We start from the raw sequence: 19349 nt of genomic DNA on the forward strand, positions 1-19349 counted from the left end.
GAACCGCCAGATCAGGGAGCTGCTGTGCTCGTGACAGACACAGGAAGGATAATGTCCAGTCAGGATCAGGCTGTTGTCCCTGTTGGGCATGTCCGCTTATGCAAACACACCGATACTGTGTGTACATACAGTAGAGGCTCATGACGTGTACTATGAGTAGAATATTGAGAGTACTGTGAGTACTCAGCAGTTGAGGCTGATTACTCGTCAGAACATGGAGTGACGTTTAAAGCAGAAACGCCCAGATAAACCAGGAACTCTGGTACAAGTCTGCTTCCTCTTCAGTAGCAGTAGTGGGAGTACCTGACATTACTTCTCCACGAGTATTGTATTGTACCTGTGCTTGCAGGTGCTCAGTCATTAACTGATTACCTTTCAAGGTCATGTTCGAGGTCACTTGTGTTCAGTCCTGCTGCTCTGGTCGTGGCCTCGTGACCATGGAGGTAAATGTACATCGTCCTCATTACTTTGTAATGTTTTCAAGACGAAACCTTTTCCTCTGAGTCACTGGTAACTGACAGGTTCAGATGTAGTTGAGTAAAAGTACTGTCACCCAGTACATTCAGATTGACGTAAAGTACAGATACCTCCAAATTCTGCTTCTGTAGAGTACTAGAGTATCACTACTTGGTACCTGTCCTCGACTGATGCTGTGCTGGTTTCTAGTTTATTTACTGCCTCTCATCTTCCCCTCTGCTCACTTTCAGGAAAGCTAACCTGACAACACCTGTGCTGTCGCAGCGGTGGGAGGCGGCCTGCTGGGTCAGCACATGTCGCCGGGCTCCAACACCTGAGCTGCTTGTCTATGTACTGTTCTGATATTACTAAAACTTGATGTTGGACAGCTGTGCTGAGCCGGGCCGGACCTCCCAGGCCCAGGTCAGGGTGCTACCCACAGCAGCGCTGCAGTCCTGCAGCTGAACTCCTGCAGCTGAACTCCTGAAGCGTCTCAGTTCATCGGCAGTCGTGTCTCAGAGATTCTCATCTTGCACCATCAGCACCATCGGTGACCTGGGCCGCGGGCCGTCCGCCGGTGTGCACAGACGTGTGTACAACTTCAAACATTCTCGAGACAACAGCAATCTAAGGATATGACCTGTTGCCGTGTGTTCTGGAAGTTTCTCCCAAAATACTGATGTACTGATGGTTGACCAGAAGCTCAGCTAGCAGCACGTTAGCTGATGAACCCTGACAGCAAAACTTCAGCTCAAAGTCGCCGATCTCCTATGATGTCAGGCAGGTTGTTCCACAACATCGCGGCAGCTGATCGACTCCTGATTGGCTCAGAGGATCACCATTGTCTGCGTCAGTGGCGTTTTATATCGGCCGGTATCGGTCTGTCTCCAGGAAGGGGACTAGGTTCTTCAGCCGTCATCATCACACCAAGAAAGGCAACCGTTATTAAATGATGTCAACCACAGAATCCACAATGATTCCAAGCATTTATTAGGAAAATATAAATAGTGTTAATCACACACGGATCAATGAAACACATCTCGGTTCAACACAACCAGGAAAATGGCTGCAGGCTCAGAGGGGCGGAGTCTCCTGGTGTCTGTGGGTAGAAGGAACGTGACAGCTGGTCAGCGTAGTCGAGCAGCAGCAGCGTTACAGGAGGAGTGCAGGAGCCGCAGCGGTTAATCATTCTCTCTCTGATAAGGAAGCTGGAGCCACAGGTGAGAGAGCAGGTGCCCAGCAGCGGCCTGGATGACATCACCACAGCCAACCATTACAACTGTGTCATTACATCTGTTCTTCTGATTGTTTCTCCAGTTAGTGGGGCTGGTGACCCCCCTGCTCTGACGCATCCCGTCTTGTCGATGGTAGTACTAGTACCAGTATGAGTAGTAGTAGTAGTGTTAGTAGTAGGCACCCTCACCTGCCGCATCCCATCACGTGGCTGCCGTCTCCGTGTGCGGCAGCTCCACCGTGTTTGCGGTCTTGGTTGCCATGGCGACCACCACCTGCGGGGCCCCAGCGGACCCCCGCCCCAGGGCCGTGCGAGCGCTGGCCGGAGCCCTGTTCCGGCGGAGGGAGCTCCTGATGCCGGCGGTCACTCGGCCTGAGAGGCGCCTCACGGCCGCGCCGATGCCACCCTCCCCCCGCTTGTCCCGGGCCACGAGGCCGACGTCATCCTCCAGGTCGGCGGGGGCCACCTCGATGTTCCCGGAGTACCAGAACACCCACCAGACCAGGCTTAGGAAGATGACGATGGCGCCCGCGTAGATGAGCAGGTCGTAGAAGAAAACGTCGACGAAGACCCCGCTGAGGAGGACAAGCAGCCCCCCCAAGTCGAAGGCGACCGCGAGCCAGAAGCAGCTCGCGCAGCGGCCCAGGCCACGGCGCGAGGGCTCCATGTCCGCGGAGCAGTGAGGAGCGCGGGTGGGGGGGACAGACAGGTGAGACGCAGGTGAGGAGGCGGGGCCTCGCATGGTATAGGCCACGCCCCTTCCATCGACAGTGTGGGAGACGTTTCGGTGTCTTGACTGTGACCTCCAGTTGCACGAGGCCTCTCTAAGTGAGTACCGGTCCGGACAGGCAGCTTCTGTCCTTCCACCCGATGTTCGGTGTTCATGGTTGATCCAGGAAGGACCCGCGTCCACGTGTTCCCTGTGGGTCTCCACGGCAACCGTGAAGGCGAAGCTGAGCCGGCGCACGCGCACCAACGCGAGGACGTCGTGTCTGACACCGTCGAACCGAACCTCTGACCCGTGGGAGCAGGTACCGAAACACTTCCATCAAATTTGAAAATGAAGAAGAGAAGCGAGGGGTCCTGGTCCCGGTGACGAGTCCACGGGAGGGTTTCCTGTCTGAGGATGAGCCGTGACGTCAGCCCGTCTAGATGGACGCACACTCACCTGTTGTAAACGTCCCCCCCCCCCCCCCCCCGCTTGAGCGAGGGGGGGGGGGGACATTTAATTCACATCTTCATTTGTCGTCTCTGCTCACGTCATCGTCATCCTGGTATCCAGCTTGCACCCACGGAACCGAGCCCTCCTCGAAACTCCACATTTTTGGAACTCCGCTATGGTGCTGACAGCTCATTACTTTGCAGACATCACCTGCAGAGGTGTGTGTGTGTGTGTCCTTCCTTCAAGGGAACATGGGTCCAACACTGCAGGTATCAGCGGTTCTCAGATGTGTGGTCGTCTGCGGACATCGATGGGTTTGGTCTCTTCTAGTCCACTAAAACCTTCAAGGTGAAGCACTGAGAAGGTTCAGGTAGGTCGGCAGTCACGCGAGGCGCCCCGGTGGCGCTCTCTGGTGTACAGGCGGGGTACTGCTCATGGCGCCAGCTGATAACAGAGCCAGGTGAGGGGACCCTCCTCCCAGTGAGGCAGTGACAACTTACTGAGGACTTTGTTCCTGAAATGAACACGCGTTCTCCTTCCCAATTTAATATTTTATTGTCATAGTTGTTTTAATATGATCTGACCACGCTCAAGCACACCGCCAGAACGCCACATGAGAAACCAAAAGTGGGTAGAAGCGACGGGAGACATGAACACCCAAGATCAACATCTGGTTTCAATTGAAGTCCTTTTTTCAGTTGCAATTTACTTCTGGAATCATTTGTATCCTCCAAGCAGCAAAACTCTGGTCCACATCTGCTTACAGATATAACTTCTGCCATTTGTCAACGTCATTTATGGAAACAAAACTAGAAAAAAAAGAAAGAAAAAGAATCGTGTCGTGATGTCATGAGAAGACCAGACTGGGGGAGGGGAGGTGGAGGAGGCGGGGCTAACCCAGAAATGGCATAGCTGAGCTCTCAATATGAGAAAGCTGACTCGTGTGGACTTCTTGGTTTGTCATTTGCTTTAAAAACAGGTTTTTCTTGATCTCGGAAGTTGTTTCTGAAGCTGATCTTCGGCACGCAGGGGGGGGCGTGAGAGGGAGGTGCCATCGCCGCTGACAACAGTGTGGGCGGGTTATGACTGAGCTCCACCCATTCCTTCTGACTCGGACTTCCAGGCAGCTCCGTCTTATTCAGTCCCGCTCAGCGACCAGTTTCAGCACCTTACCGATGGCGATGGTCTTACCTGAGACACACACACGCGCGCTGCTTAAAACAGCAACAAATACAAAGACCACTTTCCCAGGTCAGCTAACGCCTGCAGGTGTCCCCTACCTTCGTCCCGTAAGGTAAACCGTCCCATCTGAGGAAAATCTTTAAAGGTCTCGAGGCAAATGGTTCCTGCGGTGCGCAGACGTGCGATGCACACCTGGTCCTGTTTGACGAACCGTGGTCGTGTCTTGCTCTTCTCCCCTGTCTTCTTGTCTACCAGACAGATTAAGGCCTGCAGAGTGAGCAGACCCCCATCAGCAGGCAGACACACACACACTCTTGTGCTTATATCTTTGTGAGGACCCTCATTGACATATTGCATTCCTCAGCCCCTCAACCTAAACCCAACAATCTCAGCTGACTGCCTGACCCCTGTCGCCTGACCCCTGTCGCCTGACCCCTGTCGCCTGACCCCTGTCGCCTGACCCTAACCTAATCCAGGGGTCTGGGTGTGAGCAGGTCCAACAGGCCAGTGTTGAGGGTGTGTTACCGTGATCTGCACTTCCTCGATGCAGGTGTGAATGTGAAGAACTGCATTGTACCCAGGACAGATGATGGATTTGTGTTCAATGATGACGATCTGAGAGGAGCAATGACAGCGCACAGGTTATTTGTGGTTGGGACCAAAGGGAGGTGTGGTTAACCGTTGGGTGGACTGACCTGGGCGTCGAAGGTGCGCCCTGAGTGGCAGAGGTTCTCAGCATTACAGAGGATGAAGCCCGGCAGAATCTCCTCCTCCTCGATGCCCTTCAGCCTCAGTTTGAGGTTTTCCCCTGGTCCAGCGTCGTCCGTCTCCACATCATCGGACAAGAGGCTCAACACCTCCACCACGTGCTGCAGCAGGACAAACACCAGCGTCAGCAGAGCTCTGCTGCCACGTCACACGTCCTCATCAGGTCTGGTTCACCTCTGACCAGCTACATTCACACCAGTCCCTAAGCAGGCCTGCCAGGAACCCTCTGGTCAGGCTTCAACCCATGTCTGTGTCCAAACCAGACCAGTCAGGGTCCTCTGAGGAGAGAGGGGCGTGGCTTGTCACAACAGCACGACTGTCCATTGAACAACAATGGCCGCCCCTGTGCTTTAGGGTTGGGTAATAACACCTCATTTCCTGACTGACCCTTCATGCTGTGATTGGCAACTTATCTGTGCAGGTTTGATGCGGCAGTGTGAGAAGTTGGCGGGGTTCTCACCTGGCCACTCTTTCAGCTTGTGGAATAAAAGGAGGGAAACCACTCTACCACCTTGCCCCTGTATTTGAGGAGACGTCATCCAGCTGAGCTCACTGCTCAACTCTGGGACAAAGAGTCGCTACCTGACCGAGTCTGAGGGCGTCAGAAGAGGAACCAAGAAGATAGAATAACCGCCACACATTTACAAAGATGGTGGTCAACTGATGATCCGAGGTAACATGGCGTCTTGGTAGTAAGAGAGCTACGCTGTGAAGACGACGCCCGGTGGCGTCGGAACAGCTGAACTCTGCAGCCTGTGGCTGGTAACAGGCTCTCGTCAGGGCAGCTTCTAGTCACATGTTTGTCTCAGCTCTGGGGTTCAGCTGGAAGGAGAAAGGAAACCTGGGGAACATCTTACCCTGTTTGGCATCATGACCAGCTGCTGTGCTTTACTGATGGAGCCGGATTCCAGTTTGCCCAAAACCACAGTTCCCATGTCCTGAAGATGAGACGGCAACAAGAGGGAATCAACGCCACAGATGAAAACATCATTTTTCTACTGAACGAGGAGTGTGGCGTTCAAGCTAGCTGCTGGTTGGCTTGGTTCTTGTGTTAGAACACAGGTGGTGCTCTGAGGGGCCACGGCACGCCGCCAACAACGAGCTGGTGGACTGGGAGCATGCAGCAAGCTAATGGGCCGATACTTCCCGGGTGGAGAGCAGAATCATGTCAGACTTTCATGGAACAGGTGGACTCGTGAATGATGTTGTTGCTGATGAGCTTGTAACAAAATCAACACGTCAACACCCAAGGTCATTTCTGCCGCTGGCCAGTGAGACGTGGAGAGAAGAGTCTTACCTTGTATTTATCGACGATGGGCAATCTGACCGGTCCGTCGCTTGATCTGTTTAAATTTGGCAAACTGTCCAAGTGTGGAATGAATGGTAAACCTCTGCAAGGACATGAAAAATGGAGTTAGAGGAGCCAAGCAGCTGGATGTGAGTGTTGGGGCTGGAGGGACTTACGTGTACCAGGAGCACATGTCAGTGGGCTCCTTCAGGTTGGCGCCCGTCAGCCCGGAGCATGGCATGAAGTGAATGTCTTTCTTGGGGTTGAAGCCCACCTTCTTCAAAAATGGCACTAGTTTTTCCTTACACTCTTCATACCTGAGCAGGAACACAGGAGGAGTCGTCAAGGATCCAAACACGCAGTACATGCTGACACTTGCTCAAACCCAGAGTGGGAGTCTGCATCGTTTCCTGTTCGAGCCACCAAGGGTTGATCACCACATCAAAATCACGATTGGGCCCAGTGCCATAGTGATTAAAGGCCTAGCGTGTTTTAATACCACAGCAGGTGAAGTACTGCGGTGCTGCGGGGATCTCCCAGCAGATTCGTGATGCTGTTCAAAGTCGAGGGGCATCGCACGTTCCCGCAAACGTCACATCACCATTTCAGTGTTTTAGATTCAAGTGTGAACATCGACAGAATGTTAATTCTGCCCAACACTCTGAATTACGGCGTGACTGCAATCAGCTAGAATCACCACGACTGAGGTGCAAACATGTTTTTCAAAGACTAACAGGGCTTCCCAACAGAGCCCTGACGGCGCGTCCCAGCGCATGAACAGGTCACACATTCTGGATGAAAAAGCCACTCCTCCTTTGGTGTTGTCCTGCTTTTTATCTTTAGAGCCTCTGGTTTTGTAGCTCTCTGTTACAAATGGACGAGGCGCTCAGGACAGAGGAACATTGATGGCTCCTTCATGCCTGAGCCGGCCCACGAGGACCCCCCCCTGCTGCACCTCTGTCCTCCAGTCGCTCCTATGGCTCTGCACTCCAACATGTGACCAGTGGGTTACGTGTGCAGTTTTACATGAATCCAACTTCTCAGATGGTTTTGGAGAGTTCTTAACATTTATGTTGATTTATCTGTAAGATAGTTGGTTTATTGAAAACATTAATTAGCAGCAGTCCAACAGACGTCAGGGGTTTTGCGACAACTGGTTTTTGACAGCTCATTGTCTAATCTGACCAGCAATCACTTCTCCTGGCACAGTCAGGGCCCACTGTGCATACAGCCGTCTTAAACCAGGAGAACCCACAAGCCACCATGAAGGCAGACTGCTGAGTTCAGGGCCTCCTGAGGCCTGAGCCCCTGACTGGCATCTCCCTGCCACAGAGGACAGTGACACTTCCTGTTGTCTGACCGTCAGCTCGGGTTGGCCCAGAACACAACAGCATGAGACCAGCATGGGAACCGGGTCACTGGCAGAACACAGAGACCTCCTACAGTTCCAGTAGCGCTGCCATCATCTGCCATGAGGCTCAGGAACCTGTCTACATCAGAGTCAAGATGGCGTCTATGCTGACTGAGCAGTGCTTCCTCCAGCGGCTCAAACGCCTCTACGCTGTACCACATTCCTTCATGTGATGACCCTGACCCTCTGACAACAGCGAACAGCAGGAGGACCTGTTCCTGTCACGGGACCTCAGGCCAGAATGACTTCATGTGACCAACAGTCAATACGCATAGAAGGGAGGGTTCTGGCACGTTCCTGTTTGATCATCCTGGTCATCTACTCACCTCTCTAGGCTCCAGTTGACTGTGGGGTCGTCCATTTTATTCACCAGAACAATCAGGTGCTTGACGCCAGCTGTTTTAGCCAACATGGCGTGCTCCCGCGTCTGTCCACCCTTCTCAAAACCAGTTTCAAACTCTCCTTTCCTGGCAGAGATCACCTGAAACCAGCACATTCCCTCTGTCAGTGACTTCTGGAGAGCAGATCTAAAAATGACTCAAAGGAAACCGAAACTCTGGACACGATACTGCCTCTGATGTAGAGGATTGTTCTAATGCTGATTCATACTCAGTCCCCAGGAAGAGGGGGCAGATCTGGGCTTTGGTTATTAAACCTGAACTCGACACAAACATGACCAAGTAACAGAACCAGAGTAGGGCCCCACCAATACGGGAATATTGAGCGCCATATCGATTTTTAGAGCAGAAAACGAAAAATACCAAGTCCCAGATTGCAGCTATATGCAGCTGATCCAGTGGGTTTACTGCAGGACTGGAAAACTCCATTGAGGCACCGACGTGACTGTTGAGCAGGTCAAAGGCTACTTTCTTCAACAACTTACTTTACTGAAAATATTACTCATCGTCACACATGACCTTTTAAATAAAGAACAAATAGAACAGCACAGTAAACAGGGCGGAGGTGCTGGAGCGCCCTCTGCTGGACGCACTAGTTACATCATAATCGCCAGCAACACCGATTTCTGCATTTTATCTGCTGTAAAATTTGTTTGTTTTTATCATCAGCACAAATGAGGACACATCGATGCCAGTATGAAATATCTGTGATGGGCAGACGGCAGCTGACTTATTACCCTACTGGCATCGCAGTTTGGAAGTTTTTGATTTCTTGGGGCAAAAGATTAAACCAAAAATTGCTTCTTTGAACCTCAAAGCTGCTTTACATTTCTAGACTAAAAATCTGTTCAAGATTCTGCAATGTCCTGATAAATTGTTATTTACGACATCAGAATAAAACCAACACCTCGTGAAAAAATGGGAGAGCAAATGAATGTGTTCTATTCCAGCTGCGGTATTTACTGCAGCGCTTAGACAAGAGGAGCAGAATGAGTCGAATGTCACGTGACGGATGCCGAAACCCAGGGACGGCAGGAATCTGAGGTTTCACCTCTGGCCTTCCCTCAGCTCATTTGCTCACCTTCAGTCCGTTTCTGGAGGCGGCCATTAAAGCGTTCACAGATGTTGAAAAAGATCAACACTTTCACTTCCTATCAGTGCTGGAGACATTTCCTGATTCAAGTTTTATTCAAGTGTCGAACAAATAAATGCAGTTCAAGGAGTTTTTTGCTGTCTGGTGAGAACCTTCCCTGTACACGGGGAACACCAGGTGGAAGACTCACCAGAACAGCCAGGTCTGCTTGGGATGCCCCTCCAATCATGTTGGGCACAAAGCTCTTGTGGCCCGGAGCGTCAAGGATGGTAAAGTGCTTTTTGTCTGTCTCGAAGTATGCTCGGCCCACTTCCACCGTCTTGCCTTTGTCCCTCTCCTCTTGATTGGTGTCCAAAGCCCAAGACAGATACCTGAGAGACACACGTGCAAAATCCTCTCAATGAGCTGTCCGTCTTGTCAAAACACACACCGACATGTCCAGAGTGAAAGCTTGGGTTTACAGCCTGAATATCCGCTCACAACACCACTAACGAGGGCACAAGATGTACTGAATCCACCTGAAAGTACACAGGAAAAGACTCACAACTGCAAAATACTACGTTGACCTTTTTGGAAGCATCCGTTCCAGTTTCCATGTTCCCTGAACAACCACAGTAGAAACTCACCAAGAGTGCGTGGAGTCAGCAAGTGTCTCCAGCATCTCTGATCAAATGGACTGAAATGATTGGTTAGCAGGACGATTTCCAGTCAGTGGAATCATCAACAGTGGAGCAGTGGTCCTCCCTGTGGCCCCCCAGCAAGAAGGTTGTGAGTGGAGCCCCGGCTGCAGCACGGGGTCTTTCTGTGTGAGTCTCCATGTTCTCCCTGTTCCTGCTGGGTTCTCTCTGGTACTCCAGCTTCCTCCCACAGTCCAAAGACATCAAGAGGGACCAGGTTAATCCAGACTCTAAATTGACCGTAGGCGTGAATGTCTGTTCGTCTCTCTGTGTTGGCCCTGTGATGGACTGGCGACCTGTCCAGGGGGAACCCCACCTCTCACCTGTAGCCACTGGGATAGCCCCCCCCCCCCCCGCGACCCTTGACAGGAATAAGCGGACAACAGTGGATGGATGGAATCATCAACGTGCCCTCTAAGATCTACAAGTGACCAGCAGGGCGGCGCCGTCTGCTTACTGACAAGAGCAAGTGTCCCACAGGATGAATACCCAGATGATCACGAGCCATCAACACTGTGAATTCAGGCACCACAGAGCAGCTTTCAGTCTTTTAGGAAGAGAAATTCAACAGCTCCACTCACCAGGTTTCCCGGTTCTTCTCCTTTGCTTCTCTTTCATATTTCTCTAAGGTTCTCTTGTCTACCATGCCCGTTAGGTACCTGTTCGTGAGGAGGAGAACAACAGGAGCACGTCAAAGGACTGCTCCAGTAACTGATCTCTCCTCTGAGAGCAACTGACGTCCACTTACATGATTTGTCCTCCAATGGTGGACTTGCCAGCATCTGAGGGGGAAGCACAGGTGAGGGCAGGTTTAGAGGCCATGTGGAGTGTGTCATTAACATGTAACATGTGATTAACATGTCATCTGACATATGAACGAAACATGAACTGAATAACAAGGTATCCCTGAGGAGTCGTGATGTTGCAGGTTAGCCTGTCCGATAAACTCATGTATCAAATCAGCATCCATTTGTCCTTCCCCAGCACATTAAATGCAGAAAACAAGGCTGATTGTGATTAACGATGGTGGAATGGTGTGTCCAACAGGGGGCGCTTCGCACCTCCACCATACTTGCCTTTCAACTTTATTTTGACGTTTATTTAAAAAGGCATGTATGACGATGACATATTTCTTAATAAAGTGAGTTATTTGGTCACTTGTGTCCTTCCACCTTCCCATCATCCTATCAGTACAGAACTGGAGCACGACGACCACCGACAGACTCCGTTCTCAGCACTGAGACGCACCAATCAGCGCCACTTAGCAGTAACCACTGATTGTTTTACTGCTCTGAAATCTTTTTTGGGCTAAAAAATCTCATATGGTTTGGACCCAAGAGGCAAGTTGTAGGCGAGATGCGTCGTCAAGTTGGATCTCTCAGCTCGGAGGGTTTCAAACGTCTTATACAGAGGAGCTTCGCAGTGTCTGCAGGCCGGCTGCCACGCTGGGCTCTCTGAAACATCCCGTTCAGCTTTCAGGATGAACAGTTGGCGACGGCGGCTCATTTTGTCACCGCGCACGCATGCACGCAATGTCCTTAACAGCCAACGATGCATAAAAGCACAACACAGCACTACAAGTAAAGGAAATGGCAACATCCCTGTCAATGTGCCCCGATCTCTCTGATGGACTCGAGCGTGGCCAACAGCAGCAATGGCGGCTGATATTACCTCCGGCAGTGTTTAGGTTAGCACTGACCTACGTGACCGATGAAGACAACATTGATGTGTTCTTTCTTGGGGGCGTCTGGCTGTGTGGGAGGAACCTTGGGCACCGGCATCTCCTCCTCCTCCTCCATCATCTCAGGGGCCATCTCCTCTGTTGTCGCTGCCTCCTCTGGCCCCCCGTCCCCACAGGACCCGCCTCCTGGCTCTTCCTCATTAGGCTCAGCTTCTTTCTGGTCCCATGGCTCCTCTGTGGTCATCTCTGTGTCACCGTTCTCCACTGGAGCTGCACAAACACACATTAATTACACTCTTTCCACCTCTGCAGGGAAGACATGGTTAACCGCAACAACAGAGTAGGAACACAGCCGTCAGTGTCACCTGTACGGAGCCCCACCTTTGGTGACAAGGATGTTGACTGAAATGACTTTTTTAATGGGCAACAATGGAGCCTTCAAAAGGACAACGCATGTGAACTGGCACACTCAAGCAAGCTCAAATGACTATGATAATAATAATAATAATAATAATAATAACAATAATAATATGATAAAATTATATAAATACCATAACAATACCATAATATAATATAAATAATAATAATATGATAATATAAATAATAATAATATGATAATATAAATAGTAATAATATGATAATATAAATAGTAATAATATGATAATAAAAATAATATAAATGACTATAATAAGCAAAATTAGTCAACAAATGGCTTTGTTGTTCGTCTCTGGCTGTTTGAGAATTTCTCATTTCAACGGAGTGAGATTTTCTTGGTTTGTGTAGATGTGGAATATTTGGAACCTCTCCATTTACCACCCTACTGGTAGCACACCCATAGCAGCACTGACAGCAAGTCCCCACACAAGGCACTTCTACACCGACTTCACAATAGTCGCATAAAGCTGACTCCGCCATTATGACTCTTTGTTGGCCTACAATCAAACACCCGTGCGACACTGATAGAGTGGCTGAATCACATCGCGTCCCAGCATGCTGCCACAGACGGGCGATACGTTGACGCCACGGCCAACTTGCTCTGAATGAGCCCTTTCTCACCCCCTTGGAGCATTAATACACACAATATCTCCTATCGCTTCACACAACAGCCTGGAAAACGGCTCCTAAACCCTCAAATGGAACCTACATTCTCACTGAGAAGCAGATAAGTATGAGGTGGAGTACTACAAATAACGGGCAAAACAATCAGCCAAGAAATCCACTGAGTTTCACACGCAAACACAGCAATTGATCGGCGGCTCATACGCGTGTGGAACCGTGGGGGTGGTCTGTTGCAGCACGACTGCAGAACACAATGTTCACCCAAGTCTACCGTTGCAAAGATGGTAAAATGCTCCATTCAGGCACGTGAGCCATGATGAAACGCCAGGATCTGAACAAAAGGAGCAAAAACAGTTGCAGTTAGAGAGAATCAGAGGTGAGGCAGCACCGTGCTGCTTCACCCTTTACTCGTCTCTCCAACCAGCAGCGGGCGCGACAGCAGCAGCCATGAACGCTCGCAACTGAAGACGGAGACAAAATAGGAAACAATGACGGCGTGCTGACACGCAGCCTCCCACACAGTTCATCACTACTGCAGAGAACACATTCTGGTTCTACGTGAGCCGCCCTGCTTCTTTCAAACATAGCCGACCTGTTTAGACGCCCCTCACACTGCCATGTGTAGGGATGTCACTCAATCCAGCCATTCACCACAGCTGCATTCTGACAGACCAGCCATAGTTGGGTGCTGGAGCCACACTTGGCTAGAATACTCTCCTGCCATTCCCTGAGGATGGGTCATGGCTTCAAAATATTCACTCAATCTGAAAGTCTGAATTATGTGAGCTCCTTGGCTCGTCTTGATATCTGTGCATGTCTGTCAGTACACGGTGGGGCTTGTCTGCAGGAGAAACATGCCAAGACCCCAACAGCACCCATGAAAAGTCCCATCATCGTAACACTTGAAGACCAAAGCTCAACCTGGAGAGTGTCTAGGTCTGAGCCAGCAGCATGGAACACATCAGAGTCCAGACGTTCCATATCTGCTGCTCACCACCACTCATAATTCGAGGGGGGGGGATCCACGCTCACACACTTTCTCCTCCGAACCCTTCGATGAATAAGGCAGAAATACCCATCACATTCACCACATTGTCCCACTTATGAGAACAGCAAGACCGTGACCACCTCACTGAACTAGAACCCTGTTCCTGAGCTTGACTTCAGCCAGACAAGAAGAAGGCCGATACTCGTAGATCACGATCAGCGACCTCTGTACTCTCTGGGATAAATGCTGTGTGGAGAGAAACTCTCTCAGCGGTGGCCAACATCGATGGAACATCAGCGACCACCAGACCCTTTGACTGCTAGTTTGCTTTAAGCAGCAGGACTCAAGTACAATGACAGTTCAGCTGTTGGTAACAATTCAGTACCTGAGGTCCAACTAGACCTGCAAAGAAGGGCCCAAGCCCTGCTCATGCTGAACCCAGCACCCAGTGGAGGGTATCCAAGTAGACCTGGAGGCCCACTGTACAACTACCACCCAAGCAACTTGAGCAGCTTCAGGACTATCAAAGTTGTACGGATAACTTTATGAAAGGTGCTCTGATCTCAGTCAGCTGGTACAGGCTCTACAAAGCTACATCGCTTCTCCAAACCAAGACGTACAGTGTCGACTGCTCTGTGCTGTGAAATGGTCCTGTGGGGCAGTTCACCATGGTGTCCGAAAGATGAAACTGCCTTGACGCGGCGGCTCGACAGCCCACTCACGCTTGGACCCCTAAAAATACACATGATCAAACACCACCAACTATTAGTAAAACAGGGTAGCAAACATTCAGGCACCAGCAGGCACTGAGGCCGTGTTAAACTTTCCACTGACTTTGTTCATTTGAGATGGACCTGGGGCTGAACTCAGGTAAGTGGAGGCGGGGCATTTAAGGGCGTGTTTCCACAGGTTCGGGTCGGTGAGGCTCAGTACAGGTGCGTTCCCACTAGCACCGGTACCACGTCAGCGTGGGTGGACTCAGCGGCCATGAGTTCCCCGGCGTCATTTGTGTACGACACAACAACAACAGTGGAGGACATGGAGGCGGCGTGACGCCTGCTGCTCGTCAGGGTTTTTTTCTTAAACTAAAAGTGAGGGAGGACAGACAGACGAGGCTTCAAGCACCAAACAGAACCCCCAAGAAAAGAATAAGAGACTTCACCGAGCCAAGACCAGGATTCCATCGAGGTCAGGAGGATAGGAAGTAGACCACATAATGGGTAAGTTACCCAATCAGAGCCCCGCTATGTGTTCACGTCACATGTTAGTCCCTGCTTGACTCGCTTGGAACCCCAGCAGAGCAGGGACCAAAATGGTAATGGTTAGTACCGTGTTGGGGGCAGTGGAACATGGCCAAACTGAGTCGAGCCAAAGGGAGCCAGTGGAAAAGAGCACTAAGAAAACCTTTCCAGTCAGGTTCTGGCTTTACTCGGTGGATCAGCCCAGCCCGGCAGGAATAAGTATTTCCATGACAACAGAGCTGCCTGTGTGCAGGTACGTCCTTCACTGAAGACCCACTGGTCTTGAGTCAGTCCTGTTGGGTTAGAGTAGGCTGATCCACAGCTGTCACAAGGGCTTCAGGAACTGGATGAACACTTCATTTCCTCTCAACTCTGCATCATGAAAGTTCCCTTTTATTATGAGACAGCAAAGTATGTTTGTCCACAGGAGTCCAGAACCCACCTCCCAACAGAGCCCTGTCGGCAGCAGATCAGGTGATGATTTCAGCCAACATTTCCTTACTTATCCCTTGCTGCTGTTTTCAGAGCCCCCATATGAAAAACCGTGGCCCAGCGGCCAGCCACCTACACCTGCTCTCAGCGATCTGGATCGTACGATGAGGGAGGCCAGCACTAACGCTTCGGAGAAGAGTTGTAGAGACACAATGAATACGAAGAAGTTCACCTAAGAGAACATGGTTCTGTAACCCGGGAGGCATGCTGTGTCCAGGGCTTAGCCCCGCCCACCATGAGTCATGGCTACGAGAGACTACACCAGCTGTAACTTGTCAACTCCTGAACAACTGGTAGCTGAAACAAACCAGTGAAATACAACTGATCTCTGAGGGTAGGGAACAAAACAATGCCCTAAATCCTTGAAATTGTGGTTGAAGCTTTGAAAGTAGCGAGTGTCCCGCTAGACTGACCAGCACCGCGAACAGTGGCAGCACCGCTGACGCTTGGAGACGAGTCCTGGTCCGGTCAAGCAGCGAGTAAAGGTGCGAGTCTGACTGCCTTGACAATACCTCGAGAGACTGAAGAGCTTTGTTGGAGGTCAGAGGGTGGCGGAGCAATGTGGGCAGTCACCAACAAGGACTGAGCCGGGGAGGGGCTCTCCGACCCTGCCTGGTTTTTACGCCTTTTCTGTCAGCGACTCTTACTAAAGAACATCCAGATGTTGACCAGGAAACTTTACTCAGATCAGCAAATTTAACCCCCTCCTGTCATAGCATCCAGTTCAAATAACTGCCTCTAAGCACCATGAGAATTCTATAAAAATAGGCTGAAATGATGCCACAGACGTCCATGATGAGAGGCCATCACTGTGATGACAGCCCTCTGGAGTTGTGGAGGCTCTCATTTCTATCCTGAGATGACCAAGCTGGCCTACACGATCCCAGTCAGCAGCGTGCCAGCAGACAGAGGGTTGTCTCTGCAGAACCACAACTCAACAGCGGCGCAAAGTCAAGGAAGAAGGTCACAAAACTTTGCATCTCTGATATCAGGCCGGCAGCTTCAGACGTCTCTGCTGCGGAGAAGTGGAAAAAGTAGAATGAAGACGAGTCGCATGGGTCATGGTCGTGTCGTTCAGCTTAACACTTTTTAAAATTCTACTTGTTTTGAAACAGATATTTAACTTTTGGAGGAGCATCAGGTGATCCAACGTTCATGCGTAGTTTTGTTTAAGCTCAGAATACTTCAACCTCAAACTGAGGGATGTCCTCAAGTGAAACATGCACATATTTTGTTTGTGTCATACATGTGATTCTATTGATGGGATGGCATGAATGAAAACACTATCAATAAAAATATATAAACCTATGTGCCTTGATTATGTAGTTCTTTATATAATCTGCCTATTAACTGTTTCAAAGCCAAATCAACACTCAGTGTCTTGTCAGGGACACTGAAATATCCCCCAGCACGCTGACCTGCAGAGGACACGCTGGTCCTGGTACTCTCACTTCCTCCGAGCCACTGACCAGAGCTCCAGCCAACACCAGCCCGTCGGCTGCTGCGGTCATCGGGGGCTTGAGGCTTATCTATACTGCCATGACGTTTCTAATTCTCCCACGACTCTCGCTTACAGACGAAATATTAAAAATAAAAACAGCAAGTGTCCATGGAGGTGACCGCATAGACGACGTCTGACTGCAAGCAGTACACAGTTTACACTCATCACATTGTCGGAGGACAAAGATTTATCAGTTCACAGCAGCTGACTTCCAAGTGTGTGTGTTCACTCAGAGACCCTCCACAAGCTCAACCAAGCTTGTTTGAAGTGATAACGCAACAGCCCCTGACAGCCTGAGACCAACTGATGCTATCTACCACAAAACACACTACCCCTTTGGTTCAGAGACAAACACCCAGTTCAGTGTTGCCCAATGAGGACACCCTGCGGCACACAACGAAGAGTGGGATACATGAAGGCAGCACAGCCGAGGAGGAGGAGAGGAGCCTTCAGACGAAACCCAATCCGCGTTGGGTCTTGGTCACTTATGGTATGAAACAGCCACAACAGGCTGTGTTACTGGGTTCTGGGAGGACCGCCAGACCAGGACCAAGGACCCTGTTCATAACTGATCAGGATCCACCCTGATGTGATCCAATCACAGGTGTGTTCACCTTCACCCCCCCACACGCACGCGGGGGGGCTAGGGGGTGTCAGGGGACCTAAGAAGCTGGCAATCATTTCCTCCCATTTATTAGAAAGAAGCAGGGGGGAGACATCCCCAAGAGCGAGCCCAGGTCTGTTCCTCAGCATCCCAAATCAAAGATGTCTGCTGCAGCATCATCTCCATCAGGATCTACTTTGGTGATAACCCACCACCACCCGCGTGCCCCACTGTGTCTCAGGACCAGAACCTCTGATGGCGGTCCTGGTTATCACGTGACAGGACTCTAAGGGCGCTGGCACCCATGGCTGAGAGCCACCCAGGACTAGTCTGACTACCAGGTCAGAACAGGGCAATCGAGGCCATACATACCAGCACTGTCTGACACCTCCATGGTGGTTACCTTTTCAACGGCAACTGAAACAAACAATGAGAACACTACAGTTCAGCATCACGGCAGGGACTGACACGTTCTGCTACATGCCAGGTGAAGGTGCCAGGGACTGTGGGGGGGGGGGGGCTGCAGACTCACAGGCCGCCTCAGCACCACAGTCCAGGACCTGATTCACCTGCTTCCATCAACAGCTTACACATCCATGAGGCCACACAAGGCTGTCGGAGGGAGGGTGGACCTCCTGTGGGCCGCAACGACCGATCTAACCCCGGCGATGATACCAGCGACCCCTGGCAGCCCAGGTCCGATGGGATCCCAGAGAAAGAACAGGGTCCCTGTGCTAGCTGCTGGGTTCTTCTAGCGTTCCACCGCCCACTCGCGTAGTTCGGCCTTGAAAACCTCCAATGACACGGTCGGGTTCCCTCTAGACAAGCCGTGCGTCATAAAATCCACGTCACGCCAAACACGAATAACACCACGTATTTCTTTCCACCGACGAGCTTCGCTTCAATCACTGACCGAAGCTGGTCTGTAACACGGACATTCCGGGGCTGGTTTATGCCGCCGCTCGTCGTCCAGCCCCGGCTACACCGAAGAGGAACGGCGGCGCGTGTAAATCGCATTAACCAAGTTCCCACAGGGCGGGACGAACACTCAGCGTTCGATTGTGAAACCTCGCTAGCTCACGAACACGCTAGCTAGCTAGCTTCCCCGGCTAGTTGTGACAAGCTAATGCCGGTTGGTCTGCTCGACTGTTCTGACAGTCTCAAAAGTGCCGCATCTCGTCTAAAGCCACGGGCTGACGAAAACCTGGCAGCACGTACGGTTCACGGTGGAAGTTAGACGCGTCAGACGCCGCGTGTTTCCCCAGAACACGACACAGCCGCTGGTTAGCTAGAACGCGTGTCTGGTGAGAGGCTAGTCTGCTAGCTGGCCAGCTAGCTAGCGCCTGCCCGGGACGGGCTACGGTTAGCAGCTAGGCTACTGTTAGCCCGCGGAGCTCCCCAACGTGACTTACCAGCAGAATCGAGATTTTCCGAGTGTGCTTTCATGGCAAACGCCGGGACAAATTCGGCGGCGTTCACATTGGGCACAAACGGCTTCGCGTTGACATTTAAGGTTGTGAATGCGGGTTCGAGCTGTCCGTCGATCGTGGCCTCCACATCGTCCTCTTGTTCCCAGGAATCAGGGGCAGTGTCTCTCGGGTCCATCGCGGGTCTTGGATTTTCACTACAGTGAGATCTCAGCTGCGCAGTTGCTAGTCGAGCTCCGTGTCCAGCCCTAACCCGCCTTCAGGTCTCCCCTGCGCGGACTCAGCGCCTCCCGGGTCACGGTGCAGTGTTTGGTGTCCGGCTCAGGTGAGACGAAGCGGCCGATCTGCGACGGCGGAGACGCCAGAGAGGATATTCGACTCAGCACTCCCGGAGACAGTCCGCGTGAGCGACGCGTCCCCTCGGTCGACGTGCGAGCCGCGATGACCTCTGGGATATGAAGTCTCACACGGAAGCGGAAAACACCTGCGTGAAACGTGGTTCAGATAGAAAGAACTACATTTCCCAGGAACCAGAAACACGCCGCCGAGGTCAGTCGTTCTGGGCTCTTTCAGGTACCGCAGATTAGATCCGTTTTTTTATAGAAAGTTCATGAATAGTTTTATTCACTTTGTTATAAAACTCCCTTCATTGGATTGAAACCTTCCTCCTGACACATCAAAGTGAAA

The 19349-nt window shown here is 51.2% G+C and overlaps 2 protein-coding genes across 4 annotated transcripts; both read right to left on the reverse strand.

Moving 5' to 3' along the window:
• Positions 1-1443: 1443 nt before the first annotated feature.
• Positions 1444-2872, reverse strand: LOC147245601 (transmembrane protein 238). Of its 2 annotated transcripts, none has more exons than XM_086185980.1 (2): positions 1880-2872; positions 1444-1703 (listed from the first exon to the last, which is right to left on the reverse strand). In XM_086185980.1, exon 1 carries the CDS (start codon positions 2430-2432, stop codon positions 1893-1895), a length of 540 nt encoding a protein of 179 aa, XP_086042106.1. In that variant the 5' UTR covers positions 2433-2872; the 3' UTR covers positions 1444-1703; positions 1880-1892. The 2 variants fall into 2 exon arrangements, with proteins under 2 accessions (XP_086042106.1, XP_086042107.1); XM_086185981.1 differs by having other exon boundaries at positions 1469-1555.
• Positions 2873-3388: 516 nt separating this feature from the next.
• On the reverse strand, positions 3389-19109 carry gspt1l (G1 to S phase transition 1, like). 2 transcript variants are annotated; one of them, XM_086185978.1, is made up of 14 exons: positions 18648-19109; positions 17608-17652; positions 11369-11620; positions 10418-10451; positions 10251-10328; positions 9183-9363; positions 7828-7982; positions 6267-6407; positions 6100-6193; positions 5660-5740; positions 4730-4903; positions 4560-4649; positions 4133-4301; positions 3389-4043 (listed from the first exon to the last, which is right to left on the reverse strand). In XM_086185978.1, the coding sequence occupies exons 1-14, from the start codon at positions 18838-18840 to the stop codon at positions 3991-3993; spliced, it is 1740 nt and encodes a 579-aa protein (XP_086042104.1). In that variant the 5' UTR covers positions 18841-19109; the 3' UTR covers positions 3389-3990. The 2 variants fall into 2 exon arrangements, with proteins under 2 accessions (XP_086042104.1, XP_086042105.1); XM_086185979.1 differs by lacking the exon at positions 17608-17652 and having other exon boundaries at positions 18648-19107.
• Positions 19110-19349: the final 240 nt, after the last annotated feature.

This window comes from Aulostomus chinensis, chromosome 18, assembly GCF_037954235.1.
Source record: "Aulostomus chinensis isolate RoL2024-O1b breed Wild chromosome 18, RoL_Achi_v1.0, whole genome shotgun sequence".
In the NCBI taxonomy this organism is placed as follows: Eukaryota; Metazoa; Chordata; class Actinopteri; order Syngnathiformes; family Aulostomidae; genus Aulostomus; species Aulostomus chinensis.

Coding starts and splice junctions, on each gene's coding strand:
- LOC147245601 (XM_086185980.1), bottom strand. CDS start 2,432: ATGCGAGGCCCCGCCTCCTCACCTGCGTCTCACCTGTCTGTCCCCCCC.
- gspt1l (XM_086185978.1), bottom strand. CDS start 18,840: ATGGACCCGAGAGACACTGCCCCTGATTCCTGGGAACAAGAGGACGAT. Junction 11,621..17,607: donor GGAGGTGTCAGACAGTGCTG/GTATGTATGGCC, acceptor GTGTTTGTGCAG/CTCCAGTGGAGAACGGTGAC. Junction 7,983..9,182: donor AAGCAGACCTGGCTGTTCTG/GTGAGTCTTCCA, acceptor TGCTGGTTTCAG/GTGATCTCTGCCAGGAAAGG.